This window comes from Gekko japonicus, unplaced genomic scaffold, assembly GCF_001447785.1.
Source record: "Gekko japonicus isolate JY-2015 unplaced genomic scaffold, Gekko_japonicus_V1.1 scaffold772, whole genome shotgun sequence".
Classification (NCBI taxonomy): Eukaryota; Metazoa; Chordata; class Lepidosauria; order Squamata; family Gekkonidae; genus Gekko; species Gekko japonicus.
The window spans coordinates 250,492-264,835 of record NW_015177031.1 but is presented as its reverse complement, the minus strand read 5'-3'; the positions used below and the strand labels follow the sequence as shown (position 1 = coordinate 264,835).

The window sequence follows — 14,344 nt, the reverse complement described above, 5'->3', positions numbered from 1 at the left end:
TGCTCCTCCTGCTGCTTCTTGAAAAATTATCCCAGTTTCAAGACATGTATAACTCCACTATGAACAACCCAGACATCTCTTTCAAGCAGAATGTAGAAGAAAGCATGTGACCCTGGGCTTACCAGAAACAGGAAGAGTCAGCTGGCCAGCAAGTCCCTGAAACACTTAAAGTCCTAATCACAAGCCTCAACACAGTTGTTGAGAACAGGATGTTCAACCAATTCCAAGCCAGAACCTGGAACATTGACCAAATAAACTAGTTTGTTTGGGAACTGAGCATGATAATAGGTTGGATCCAACCAGATTTTCCACTGCTAAAAAAGGGAGGCGGGGTTCCCTTTGGCCACCCAAAAGGGTATGTAGGGGACCTGAATAGACAATAGCCATGTGGGGTGGGGGCTGTACTAAGGAAGGGCAATGGGAATTAAAGGAAGAATGAAAATGCTGGCTCTACCTACCACTCAACAATTTTGCTGTTGAGTTGCAGCCAATTTATGGCAACCCTATGGGGTTTTCAAGGCAAGGGACATTCAGAGGTGGTTTGTCATCGCCTGCCTCTACACAGTAACCATGGTCTTCCTTAGTGGCCTCCCATCTGACCCAGCTTAGCTTCCATAATCTGACAAGATTGGGCTGGCTGTAGGGGTGCCAGATCTGGGCTGGAAAATACCTGGAGACTTTGGGGGTGGATCCTTGAGAGGGTGGGGTTTGGGGAAGGGAAGGACCTCAGTATGGTTCACCCTTCAAAGCAGCCATTTTCTCCAGGGGAGCTGGAGATCAGTTGTAAAAGTGGGAGATCTCCAGGCCTCACCTGGAGGCTGGCAACCCTAGCTGGCCAGGTGTCGAAGTCTTGGTTTTCCCTCCCCATTAAAGTGGTGCATAAGGGTTAACAGCTTAAGTAGCTAAAATTATTGCAATTGCTATTTGCACCTGGAGCTTATTTGCTCTTGGGAATAGATATACCATCTATCAGTAGTGGGGTTTAGGACTGTTTTCCAATTAGAGCTCCAATAGGTAGGATTGTGAGAACCTGTGATGGAAAGCATGACATCACCTTTTGAGAAGATTTACCTATTTATGCCCTGTTCTAGGTTAACAGGAGTCACCTGATTAGAGGGCCACAAGAGTATAATTGCAGTGGGTTAGTTGACCTAAGAAGGGGGATACTGCTACTATGGCTCTTGTGCCTTAAGAAGCAATATGTAGCACTATGCTTTGTATGCTGGAACATCACCTTTTAATCCTAGGTTCCTTAGGGAAGTTTCTAAGTACCCATCTTGCAACTGAGAAATTTTCAGCTGTTTGCAGCTACTTTTGGAGTTAGGTATTATGTAGCTCTAGTTCAAGTTAGCTTTGTTGTTGTTTCTTCTTCATGTTACAGTCTGATTTTTTTTAAATTTTTAAAAAACAATTCTTATTTAAATAAATCCTTATCTTATATTTGAATTGATGTGGTTCATTTGTGGTGCAACCGCATCCCAGGACCTATGTGTTTTCTGGCAGGTTGTCAGGGTGTTATGGGTGCTTATACTGTTATCTCAGTTGGAGGTAGTGCAACTGCCTGAGGGAGAACAGTTCCTCAAAAATAGTTTGGACCTCCATGACCTGGGGTCTATTACACTGGGTCAGTTACTTACTAGGTCAGTTACTTTCCATGTGCAAGATTCGAGTCCAGTAGTAAGAAGAAGAAGAAGAAGAAGAGAGAAGATATTGGATTTCTACCCTGCGCTTCACTACCCAGGACTCAGAGTGGTTTACAATCCATTCCCCTCCCCACAACAGGCACCCTGTGAGGTAGGTGGGGCTGAGGGAGCTCTCTTGAGAACTACCCTTGAGAGAACAGCTCTGAAAGAACTTGTAAGTGACTCAAAGTCACACCATCAGCTGCATGTGGAGGAGTGGGGGATCAAACTCGATTCTCCTAGATTAGAGTCCGCACTCCTAAACACTACACCAAACTGGCTCCTAAAGACCAACAGGATTTCCAGGGTATAAGCTTTCAAGAATCAACCTTTGTCACATCCAAGAAGGCACAGATGTGGTTCAGGGGTTATGCTACGGCTGCTTGGACCAGGTCCAAATCCCTGTCCTGCCACAAAGCTCACTGGGTAACAACCTTGGAGAAGGATCTCTCTTCAGCTTAACCTAATTAATGGGATGTTTGTGAGGATTAAATGGAAGAAGGAAGAGACACACTATCTTGAGCTGGAAAAGTGGGCTAAAAATGTAATAGTCTACAAGAGGATAGGGCAAAAATGACTGCATATCTCATAGGTATCAGTAGCTCTACCAGACTACCTTTATCTCTGAAAAGAAACAACCCCCCCATGATGTACACCCAAGCTGCATGTGACACATTTAAAGACTGATAGCCAACTTATTCTCTGCACCTGAGCACACGTTAACTGTGCATCAACAAGGAAACAAATCTCAGAAACTGTGATCTGTATCTGATCACAGTCTCAAGGTCTGGGCAGAGCAATAGGCAGTGACAGATTGTCCTGTACTCTGTTTTGTTTTGCTCAGAGGAGTAAGGCAGCTCTTCGGTCCATTTCCTACAGTAACTAAAGTTGCAGATATAAGTTAATTTAATTCATGAGGCATGAAGCAGCTATGAGACTTTGCTGGGGTATTTAGGTTAAGAACAGGAAGCAGAGGAGAGACATTTGTAATACAAATGAGCGTTCTGGCTCTTGTAGGTATTATGGTGCCAGTAAAAGCTGTTGAAGCAAGAAGTACTTTAATCCTCATGAGCAAAAATGCCCACAGACTTACAACCCAGTCTTAATTAGGTTCCCCGTGACAGTGCTTATTTCTTTATTTAAATGTGCGTTCAGGCCTGGGCTTTAAATAATCTTCTGCTGGGAGCTGCATTAAACATCCCAGCCTATCCCTTTTCTAATGCTTCTGATGCTACAGTACAGAGGTCATTTCGGGGGGATCGCGGGGGATCACAGTTCCCCCGGGTAAGGTACGGGGGGGCAGGGCACATGACGAAGCCCCGCCCCTTGCTTCCGGCCGCCCCGCTTTTCCGGCCCTCATTTAGCCAGGAGGAGGCAGGAGAAGAGGGAGGGTAAGTTGCTTCCTCCCTGCCTCTCCCCACCCCTGCCTGCCTGGAGCCAGGGAGGGTCTTCGCGGGGCTTCCTTGCACTCCCGCCGGCCTTGCAGGTCCACCGCCGGGCCCCTCATGGGGCTCGGCAGTGGAGCTGCAAGGCCGGAGGTGGCGGACAGGATCGTTGGGGGTGGGGTGTGTGGCCTTATGACACACTTCCGGTGATGTCAGGGGTGTGTGGCCTTATGACCCACTTCCGGTGATGTCAGGGGGTGTGGCATATGCTAATGAGTTATGCTAATGAGTCCCCCTAGCTCTTTTTCTACGAAACAACCCCTGCTACAGCATCATTAACGCTTTCCATCTTTTTCTGGCAGAATGTGTCTGTTTGCCCAGATCCACAGAATTTTAAAGTCCTGCAGTTTAAGAGGAGTGTTTCAAAAAAACAAAATGACAGAAAACAGTTAGTCAATGTTCAAGATTTCATAGCTTTTGCCTGTGAAACTTGCTGAATTCCTTTGCAAAATTCAGTCTCTTTGGTGTTTTTGCAAAATATTTCACTTCTGTTGAGAAATGAGTTATTTGAAAACTTGGTTGCAGCTCTTTTCCTAAGAAATGGGGGAGAACACGTCTGCCTGGACAGAGGACCCAATGAAAAATGCTCACTGCAAACAAGATCCACAAAACAACCGCTCCCTTTGTCAATGGTCATCAGGATTTTTCGCATGGAATGCAGTTTAGCTCGTTAGGAATCCTGAACTCTCCCCCCCTCCCCAATGGTGCTGACAGTCAAGTTAAAGCAGTGACATTTTCTTAAGATATTTGCTCAGTCGTATGTAAGACAAATGTATTGCTACAATGAAAATAGTCATTGTACGATTCTCTTTTATGATCCAGAAATACATACCCACATAAAGGTCATTGGCTTAAAAAAAAAGAAAAAGAGACTGTTATTCAGTCTTGCTCAACAATGACTGTTCTTCAGAGCTAACTTGAGTCGTGCTTTCGAGACACTGTCTAATTACAGCTTAGCAAAAATGCCCATCATTTTGTTAGGTGGTCCCTGCAAGAGATGCTCGGAGAGTGCAGCAGAGTACCCAGGGACACGTCCAATGTTCCCTCTAAGCTGTGGAGTCCTGTGAGCAAAAATTTTACTTTGTGAGCTACCGGCATTAAAGTTGTGAGCAGGTGAATTGGCTACTGAATAACTTAGTTTGCTCTGGCGCCATCCTTCCTGAGCTAAGACAAAAATGTGTGAGCTGGAGGCTAAAAAACTGAGAGCTACCTCACACTAACTCAGCTTAGGGGGAACACTGGACACGCCCCCCCCCTTCAGCAAAATTCATGGAGACGTAACAGAGGCTATCCAAGGCTGTGAGTAGAAGGCAGGCTTAGAAGTCCTTGAAAAATGCTGCGGCCATCTTCCCAGGACAGTACTTCTGTGTGTCCCCCCCCTCCATAGGAATGAATGGCAAAACCATTCGTTCATATCAAAGAAGGTAAGGGGGAATGCAAGAAAAAACAACAAGTTGGGGGCTAAACCATCTCCCTGTTCTTGGGGACCCCAGCTATTCAAAAAGAGGCCTGCTTTTATAAGGCTATGACAGATTTGTTTGTCTATTTAGGTAAAATGTTTGTATACCACCTTTCTGCACTGGCAACTTCTTCTCTGCCCGACAGAAGAACAAAATGGCTTCTGCACATTCAGCTTTTTAAACATATTTCACACGTGTGCAAAAATGAGAATGGGGTGCTGTGTCCAACTCATGATCCACTATCCATCCACTCTGAAGCTTACTCATAGTGAAAGAAGGCAAAAGATGTATTGCTCTCAGGATGCCTGGACCCAACAGCAAGAAGCCAGCTGTGCTGATACAGCCTGTGGTCTCCCAGCAGCTATGCAGAGGGGGAAGGGCTCATTTCACTAAAGTTGGTGGGCTTAATTCAGTACAAGTAGGCATCAGCCATAACCCACATGGATACGAAACCCAAGCTGGAGCTCCCTGAAGATATGCATGGCCTCCAATGGTATTAGCCAGCGCAGTGCATTCTAACTACCTGGGTGGTGGCCAGACAGTGGGAGCTTGTGGTACTGATAGGCAGAAGGAAGAAGACATGTGGGTGGTCTGGCTAAGGCAGAGTCAGGTCTGTGTTCCTTCCTACCTCACCTGCTTTGGCAACCACCTATGCCCCAGGCTCAGTTGGAGAAGAGCTACACAGTGGCTGAACTCTAGTGCCCTCTAGAGTGGCATTACAGCATACTTTGGAGTCATGGCATGCTGGTCCAGATTGGGCTGAAAGCTGCATTACAGGGAATGCAGATTTGCACTCACATCTGTTTCATCTTCTGGCCATGCAGTTCCTTATTGGCACCAACTTGCCATTGGAATGAGAAGAAAACTTTCCCTGTTTTCTAGCCTGCTCTGGCAACAGCACCATTTGGCCACAGCACGTTACTGTACAGAAACCACACATAGCTATTGTGCATGCTGCAGGAGTCATGATTGCTTCACTGAGTACATTCAACATGGCACAGTTCAAAGCAACGCCACATTGTAGATGATGGAGCTGCAGAGTCACCCTTGACCTTTTCACAACTTGTCGGCTGCTTTGCACATGGATTCTGTCCAGGGCTATTTTTGTAGAAAAAGCCCAGCAGGAACTCATTAGCATAATAGGCCACACCCAACAGCAGAAACTCATTAGCATATTAGGCTAATGACAGCACAGCTCATTAGCACATTAGGACGCACCCCCATGTTACCAGAAGTGTGGTTATCCAGCCACACCCACCTTTTGCTTGTTATTCCGTTTACCTTGTTTGTTGTCAAAACCCAGGGCCTTTTTTTTGCAGCAGGAACTCCTTTGCATGTTAGGCCACAAACCCCTAATGTAGCCAATCCTAATGAGTTTCTGCTGTTGGGTGTGGCCTATTATGCTAATTAGTTCCTGCTGGGCGTGGCCAACTTGGGAGCCAGCCGGAACTCCGTTCCTGTGCGTTCCTGCCCAAAAATAGCCTTGATTCTGTCACTCCTTCAAGTGCAATATAACCCAAGGTCCTTTGCTATATTTTGCAAACAAAAATTGTAGAACATAATTGGGTTTATTCCAAGTATCCACAGGTGGGAACGTATGTGGGCTTGGACATTCAGAGAACTGTGGGTGTTCCTCGTCACTCAGCTGGTTAGGATGATCAAAAAGAACAAGATGATTTCTTTACTGCAGCAATCAGTTGGATAAAAAAAATAATACTCTTCTACGGCACGCCTCCTGCCCTCCCAATGGGATAGTATAAGCCAGGGGTGGCCAAACTTGCTTAACATAACAGCCACACAGAATAAACGTCAGATGTTTAAGAGCTGCAAGACATGAACAAATATCACACACACGTTTTTATTGGAAAATATACACATTTGCTTTTTATTAACATTAAATTAAATTAGACTGTGCGAAAGAGCCACATGCGGCTCCTGGGCTGCAGTTTGGCCACTCCTGGTATAAACCGTATACCTTGGGAATGCCCAGTCTGCAAAACTTTTCTTGACAGCAATATCTTGATTTATGTAGATCAGGGCTCACCCTAGCAGGCCTGAGCAAACGTCAAGAATGCCACAGGCATGGAGGGAAGTTCTGTCCTGAGCCAAATGCAGAATTCTGCATGTGGGTAACAAGGGTTAAATGCAGAGATGAGGGATACCTGGTTGGCCAGTCTGGCCAACAATCTGTGAAAAGAATCTTGGGGTTTGCAGTTAGTCACAGGCTTAACATAAGTCAGCAGCATTATGCAGCTACAAAAAAGGCAAATGTGATTACAGGCTGCATTAATAGAAGCAGATCACAAGAAGTAATAGTTGCACTCTATTTTGCACTAGTCAGACCTAATCTGGAATGCTGTGTTCAGTTCTGGGCACTGGCTTTGAGAACTGAACAAATTCGACCGAGCGGTCGCGCGGGGCGTAAAATGGGTGGGGGGGGGGGGGAGTGTGGCAGTTTGGCCCCGAGCAAAATAACACACGGCCGCCCAATCACACGCCCTGTCGAGGTCCCGTGGCGAGGTGGCGATCATATGACAATCCTGCAGCGTGGCAGAGAAGCGGTGCGGCACGATCTCACCAATGGCATGTGCGATTCTGCGGAGCAGCAGAACTTTCGCTATCCTCTTCGTGCGCATGCATCGTTGGGTGCTTGTGCGCATCCTGTGGAGACTTGGGGGAAAAAACCTGTTTGCGATGGGACATGGGCGGGCGCCGGATGCCACGGACTACCACCGGAAACGCAATCAGACGCCAGCCCTTGCCCCACGGTTTCCAGAAACTAGTACCTCGGAGGTACTAGTTTTTAACTCTGCATCTTCGTCGGGAAGCCTCGGATTCGCCACGGGAGCTCTACGCTTCCCAGATGTTGCGGTGTGATCGCGCCCGGAAAATCCGCCTATCATCCATCTCAGTAGCATGGCTAATGCTCCGTGTGACCGCAGCCCGAGTTCACAAGAGGACAATTAAGATGGTCAGAGGTGTGAAGAACAAGTCACAGGAGGAAAGGTTGAAGAAACTTGGTATATTCAGCCAAGAGAAGACTAATTGGGGTGGGGAAAACATAATCATGCTCTTGAGATACCTCTAATCTAATGGGTTTAAGTTATAGGCTGGGGGCGGATAGATAAACAAGAAACTTCCTAATGTTAAGAGCAGTTGATGGAATCAATTCCCTAGGGCATGGGTGGGCTCTCACACACACCATCAGGACCAGGTTGGAAATCTGTTGTGGATTGCTTTAGCTTCAGATTTCTTGCATCAAACTGTCTTATATAAAGCCCCTTTCAGTTCTGTCAATTAGTAACAAAGAGTCAGTTCAGCACACTGGTGTAAGTATTCAACTAAAACGGGGAAAACCATGGTTCATATCTCTACTTGCCGGCCAAACTGGCTGGATGACCAAAGGCCAACTCGCAGAAGAGAGAACCGTCTATGATACCCTGAGCTCCTTGGAGAATTTGCACCCCCTTCCTGACATTCTGTTAAGTGTGTGCAAATCTTCCCATTACTGTTTCCATTTCCCTGATCACAGCTATGTGAGGACATATGCACCTGAGGTACTTTGCTGAGCCTAGTCATGTAGTATGATGAAGTGTGACATGACCCAAGATGGTGAACAGCCAAAACCATTTTTGTGCAAACTTGCCCTTCGCACTGCACAAACTTTTAAAGGCATAGATTTGTTCAAGAATAGATCCAAACAGCCAAGCTCAGGGTGAGTTAATGATGTCACTCTTAAGAAAGCTATCCAGCTAGATCAAGAAGGGTTAGTCTGTCTGTAGCAGTGGAAAAGAGAACAGTAGCGCCTTAAAGGCTAACAAAATTTGTGGCAGGGTATGAGTTTTCGATCAGTGACTCACAAAAGCTCATACACTGCCACAAATTTTGTTATTCTTTAAGGTGCTGCTAGACTCTTGCTCTTTCCTAAAGCTATCCAGCACAGAACACAATTCCGCAAACAGTGATTTGCTTTAGATAATTGGCTAAGTATTTTTAATTGATCAAAGGAGAAATTTCAGGTGTACTAAATCATTAATGCCCATAAAGCCCCTTCAGTTTCTTATCCCTGCTTCCATATCTAAGCTACTGCTATCAGCAGAGGGGTAAACACTGGGCTTTTAAACCACACTGCTGCAATTCTTCCATCTGTATGTCAGTAGTGTAGGAGGGCTATATAGATTCCTGCTTGCAATGTTGGATTCCAGATCCTCCTCCTCCTCTAAATGTCGCTTGCCAGCTCAGCAGCAACAATGGAGCAAGATTAAAATAGCAAAATTCTTTTAATGACAGTATTGTACATTTGCTCACAAAAAACCTCGTTGTCCTTTATGTAGCATAAAACTCTTTGGGTACAACTCAACCAGAGTTAACCCAACAGACTTAACTGTGTTTAAGCCTGTTCAAGTCAATGGTGGTTACATCTGTGCTTGATTGCAGCCTGCCTAACGATCTATACCAGGGGTCCCCAACCTTTCTGCACCTGTGAGCTCATTTGTAATTCTGACACAGCATGGTGGGCGTGGCAACAAAATGGCTGCCACAGTAGGTAGAGCCAGCCACAAAATGATTGCTGCAGCTTAACTTCAGGGGAGATCTTTGTGATGTAGTGGCAGCTGCTACCAAAGCAATCAGAAGCCTTGCTGGGCAAAACCTCTATCAGGCTCTATCAGGCCCCACCCACTTCCTAAAAACACTTGGTGGGCACCATGTTGGGGACCCGATTCTAGAGAGAGAAAGGCACCCTCCAAAAGTGTTTAAACCGTTATGTCTGCTGGGTACTATTTCAGTCGAATGTACAACTGTGTGATCGCTGTGCGGCTCCCCAGAATATTTCCCTGCTTATACTTCTCCAGATTCATTTTACAAAAGCCAATCCAAATGCTCAGTTATTTCTCCACCTTAGGACTGGCCTTTTGGAATTATAGCAACACCCACTCAGTGACAAGCTATAGCCAAAGCTGTGAGCATCAAGGAAAGAAAACATTTTGAATGAGTACTGGCTGAAGCTTTTAACTCAGGTCTCAAAGTTCATCTGACAAAAGAGCAAATTTCTAGTCTTTGTGATGATGGAGATATGCTTTCTTTAAAGTGAACATCTTAGAAGCTGAATAACTAGCCACATAATCATTGACAGGGCTGGTTGAGTAAGATTCTGTGTGGTTAGAAGGCAAGACTCCAGCACAAACCCCCCCCCCCACTTCTTGCCTCTCCTACGAACCAAAACATAATTATGCAAAGTTGTACAAAAATTTAAAAAATTATTATGCAAAAAATATTATGCACACATCACATATTTCAGCTTCCATTGATCAGAACTTGGATTGCCTCTGTGCTGAATTTTACTTGTTTTTAGTGCCGTGTACAAAAGAGCCCTGATTTGTAGTGTTTGTAGGCCCTACCTAGAATCTTGTTTCCATTTTTTTTTTTAAAAAAGCCCTTCTCATGAGTACCTAATGAAGAAACCAAGTCATGCAACTTCACACGGCTTTTAGCTTTACCTTAAATGACAAACCGCTTGCTGGATCTGTGCAATTTTTAATGGAGGGGAAAAACATTTAGATACAGAATATACAATTCCACACTGGATGACAAGATTTCAATAAATTTCTAAGTAAAAAAAAGCATGTGGTTTTAAAGGGAAGGAACCATAATAGTGGTTTTTGAAACCTACATTCCTCAGGCACTGCAGAACAATTTTTTTACTGCAACTGAAATGGCATAAGAAAATTGTGGAAGGGGGGGGGGATTGTATTTAATCCTTGGCAGTTTTCTTGAACACTGTCCAGTGACACTCAATTCCGTCACATACTTGTGCATAAATATGTACACACACCTACAGTTTGACCATCCCTTTAACATTTCACCAAATAAACCCTTACGTTTTTTCAAGCTTTAGAAAATACAGACACATTGCCACATAACTTGGTAGTATCTTGACATTCTCATCTTTCCTTCAGGACTTTTGCTCTGCTGGAATTTGTATAACTTGTGTCTCCCCCTCCCCCCACCATGCCATCACTTCTAGGAATGTGCAGACTACCAGTGAGTTTACACTAGGATAATGGGCATCATTTTAGGAACTAGTGCCTCTATGTGGGGCCATGGCTCTGTGGCAGAGCATCTGCTTGGCATGCAGAAGGTCCCAGGTTCAATCCTCGGCATCTCCAATTAAAAGGATCAGACAGGAGGTGATGTGATGTGAAAGTCCTTTTGAATGAAACCCCGGAGAGCTCTTGTGAGTCAGAGCAGACCACAGTGACCTCAACACACCAAAGCTGTGACTCAATATATTTGTTCATATGTATGGCTGCCACATGGGAGGAGCATTTTGTCATAACGGGAAAAGCAACCCCACTTCTAGAGCACTGCCTACATGTTCCAAAGCTTCTTTCTACAGTACAAGTCTTGTCAAAAGAAAAAAGCTTACTTCTCAAGGTTCTGCTTTTGCTGGCCTATTCTCCTAAATTTCAAGGATGGAAGCCATCCAGGCTCCCGCTAAGATCATGCTTGAGAGAAAAGAAATCCTCCTTGCATCCCACGGGGATATCTGGTAATTATCCCTATCCCTTCAGAAGTCCTCATCTGAAGGCCTAATTCTAGATCCATGAACATATGGACCCTGAATACGGGCCTTCTGCATCTATAGATGCTTCTTTTGGTGTGGGCTTGTTTGAAAATTGAGCCACAAAGTTCATATTGGCACTTTGCGCCTTACCAGTATCCAATGCTCATCTAAAACCAAGATCCCCAAAGTCCATCCCTGAGATGTACCAATGCAACAACAGGCATGACAGATGTCCATAGACTCTTAAAGGTCCTATGTCAGCAAACCTATTAAAATCAACAATGCTCAATCAATAGCTTGCATATAAATCCCACAGAGGGGGGGAAAAAATCAAACGTGCAAAATTTAAGGCAACAGGTGTAGTCTGCAAAGCCGTTCCATAGTCTAATGATAATACATTGCGGGACCTCCCAACCTTGGTTAGGTGTGGTTGCCCTCCCCCACCATGTGATGCAGGCAACACCCTCCTCCTTCTCAGGTTTTGGAGCTCACTGCGATTAAACGTCACACTGCACTTGGGTGGGGTTCTCCCCCAGCTGTAATTCACTCAAGTCACAGTTTACAAACCCACTGCTAGCCATGGATCATATGATGGTATTGCAGTAAAGGTTAGTAAAAATTCCAGTACTCCCAACACTAATCAAAAAAAGGAGAGGCTTGGGAGAAGGATGACACATACATAGCTATGCTGCTTTCATATTCACATAACCATGGCTAGGAAGGCTGGGCCTGTACTGGGAAGAAAAGGGGAAAAAAACCCACCATGACTCTCATGCAAGACTTTTCAAGAGACAGAGATTGTGTAACGGCAGGTGGTGTGGGCCTTCGCATCATAGACAGAAGGCAACAGTGCTCAGGCTGCTTCTCTTGTACATGAAGCCATATAACCAGAAAGACATCACAAAACAAGAACTGTACAATTTCTGAACTGCACTGTTTTATTTTTGCTGCTTGAAACCTAAGTGACAGTATGCCACCATAATTACGGGGTTTCTTCTAAACCTTTACTACACTGCAGGTACAGAAATATACGGACACATTTTTGGAGAATTAACATTTTTGCAAAATGCAGCAAACATTTTGATTTATACATGAGAAAAAGGGGAAGTGTTCAAAAGGGGGTATGCATTTCAAGTTATTGCAGGTTATTTTTGTGTGTGTGAGATTTATTTTTCTGCAGGTAAAATAAATGTTTAAATTTAACCAACAGGAACGTGTCAGTGTATTTAAAAGTCATGACAAACGAAAACCTTTTCTCCGGTCATTAGTTGCCCTTTGACAAGTTACTAGGGTGTTGCATGGTGAGGGCCAGATGCCAAACACAGCGTAAATCCCGCGGCATTTTGGTTTTCTTCTGGAGATTAAAGCTGTTTTTTTTCTTGGGATAAATGCAGCAGCAAAACACAAACCAGCTGATCAAAAAAGCACTTCTGCCATTAACTCCAAATAATTTCTGGGCACACCAACCGACAGTAGTTTTGCCATTCCCAGTTTTGTTTTTTAAAGGTTTTACATCACTGCGCTGTTGTTGCCTTAAGTACGTTTTGTAATAGCCTGTTCTTGGTTTTAAGCCAGTTTGCTGACTACAGCCTGGTTGAGAGAATTTAGTTGGTTGGTCCATTTATCTAAAGCGGTATACCGTGCTCCGCCCCTCTTCTGATGATCCAGCTCAAGGAGTTGATTAACTTGATCGATTCGGCCATGAATAGTGCTAGAATTAGAGGGGAAAAAAACACCTCCGGTAAGTGGGTGTCATAAAACAAAGAACAAAAGGTTTGGCGTGGACTTGACAGGAAAGGAGATGGAAGGAAGAAGGCGGCTTACATGAGCCCAACTAGGTGGCTCCTGATCTCCTTACCATGGGAGCACCCTGGGTTTATCTCTTTTATATGCTGCTTTTCTTACTCCAGGATTTGCACTCCGGATTCTTAAGAGGGCTTCCACCTGGACCTGAGCAGACCCAGACCTGCTTAGCTTCAGGAAGGTTGGCTTCCAACATAATTGGGGAGAATGTGTAGGTTTTTATCATCCTTCTTTTTCCCTCCTTCCTACTCTCCCATGCATGATCCCCCACTTTCCTTTTTTAGAGCTAACCACCATGCAGTGTTACCACTGCACCAACATTAACATTTGCCAACATTACCACTGCACCAACATTAACAACAACATAACCATGTATAACATTTGTGAGGGATGCTCTAGGCTGATCCTACATTGAGCAGGGGGTTGAACTAGATGGCCTGTATGGCCCCTTCCAACTCTGTGATTCTATGATTTTATATCAGACCAGACCAGACTAGAGTTTTGCAGGCTCTGGTTTGGTTGTGTCTCTGTAAAGTGCTGTTGAGTTGCAACTAGAGATGTGAAGGCCCGGAAAAAAACTGGAAAAATTCGGGAAAAAACCCATTTTTTCCCCGTTTTTTTCCTGAAGCCTTTTTGTTTTTTTCCGAAAAATTGGAAAAATTGAAAAAAGAAAAGAAAAGAAAAAAAAATTGATTATGGAATATTTTAACATGATGAATAAAATATTTTAAGACTAGGTGTTCAAATATTTTCCAAATCATTTCTAAAATATATATATATGATATCAGATTGATGTAATTTCTGTGCACTGAGGACAAGCAAGTCCTAGGTTCCAAACTGAACTCTCCAATGCAAGAACAAGATGCATTTCTTCCTTTAGGAGGTGCGATTGTCAGAAGAAAATAAAAAAGTTTCAGTTTTGTTTTTGCATGTGGGTGGGTATTTTGTAATAATTGTTTGGATACACTATATTTTTAATATGCTAGTTGTGATAATTTCATGCCAAGTAAAAATGTCCATAGTCATATTTTATGTTCGTAAAGTAACAGAATGACTTTCAAACTAGAAAAGACAAAAGAAAGACAAAAGAAATTCTGTTTTTTCCCGGAAAAATCCCGGGGAAAAAACAGGGTTTTTTTCGAGTTTCAAAATTTCCGGAAATTTTACATCTCTAGTTGCAACTGTCATATGAAAACCCTGTATGGTTTTCAAGGCAAGAGACTTAACAGAGGTGGTTTGCCACTGCCTGCCTCCGTTTAGTGACTCTGAAATTCCTTAGTGATCTCCCATCTAAATACTACCCAGTACTGACCCTGCTTAGCTTCCGAGATCTGGGCTCATTAACGTTGCCGTAGAGCTAACACTGTACCCTGGATAGCTCGGAAACAG

The 14,344-nt window shown here is 44.2% G+C and overlaps 1 protein-coding gene across 2 annotated transcripts in view; it reads right to left on the bottom strand.

The window, feature by feature from the left end:
- Positions 1-11,683: 11,683 nt before the first annotated feature.
- Positions 11,684-14,344, bottom strand: part of COPS2 (COP9 signalosome subunit 2) — a 29,352-nt gene continuing 26,691 nt past the window's right edge. For both annotated transcript variants that reach the window (XM_015427920.1, XM_015427921.1), the window contains exon 13: positions 11,684-12,863. In XM_015427920.1, coding sequence (XP_015283406.1) covers positions 12,719-12,863 — 145 coding nt within the window. In that variant the 3' untranslated portion in view covers positions 11,684-12,718. The remainder of the gene's footprint in view (positions 12,864-14,344) is intronic.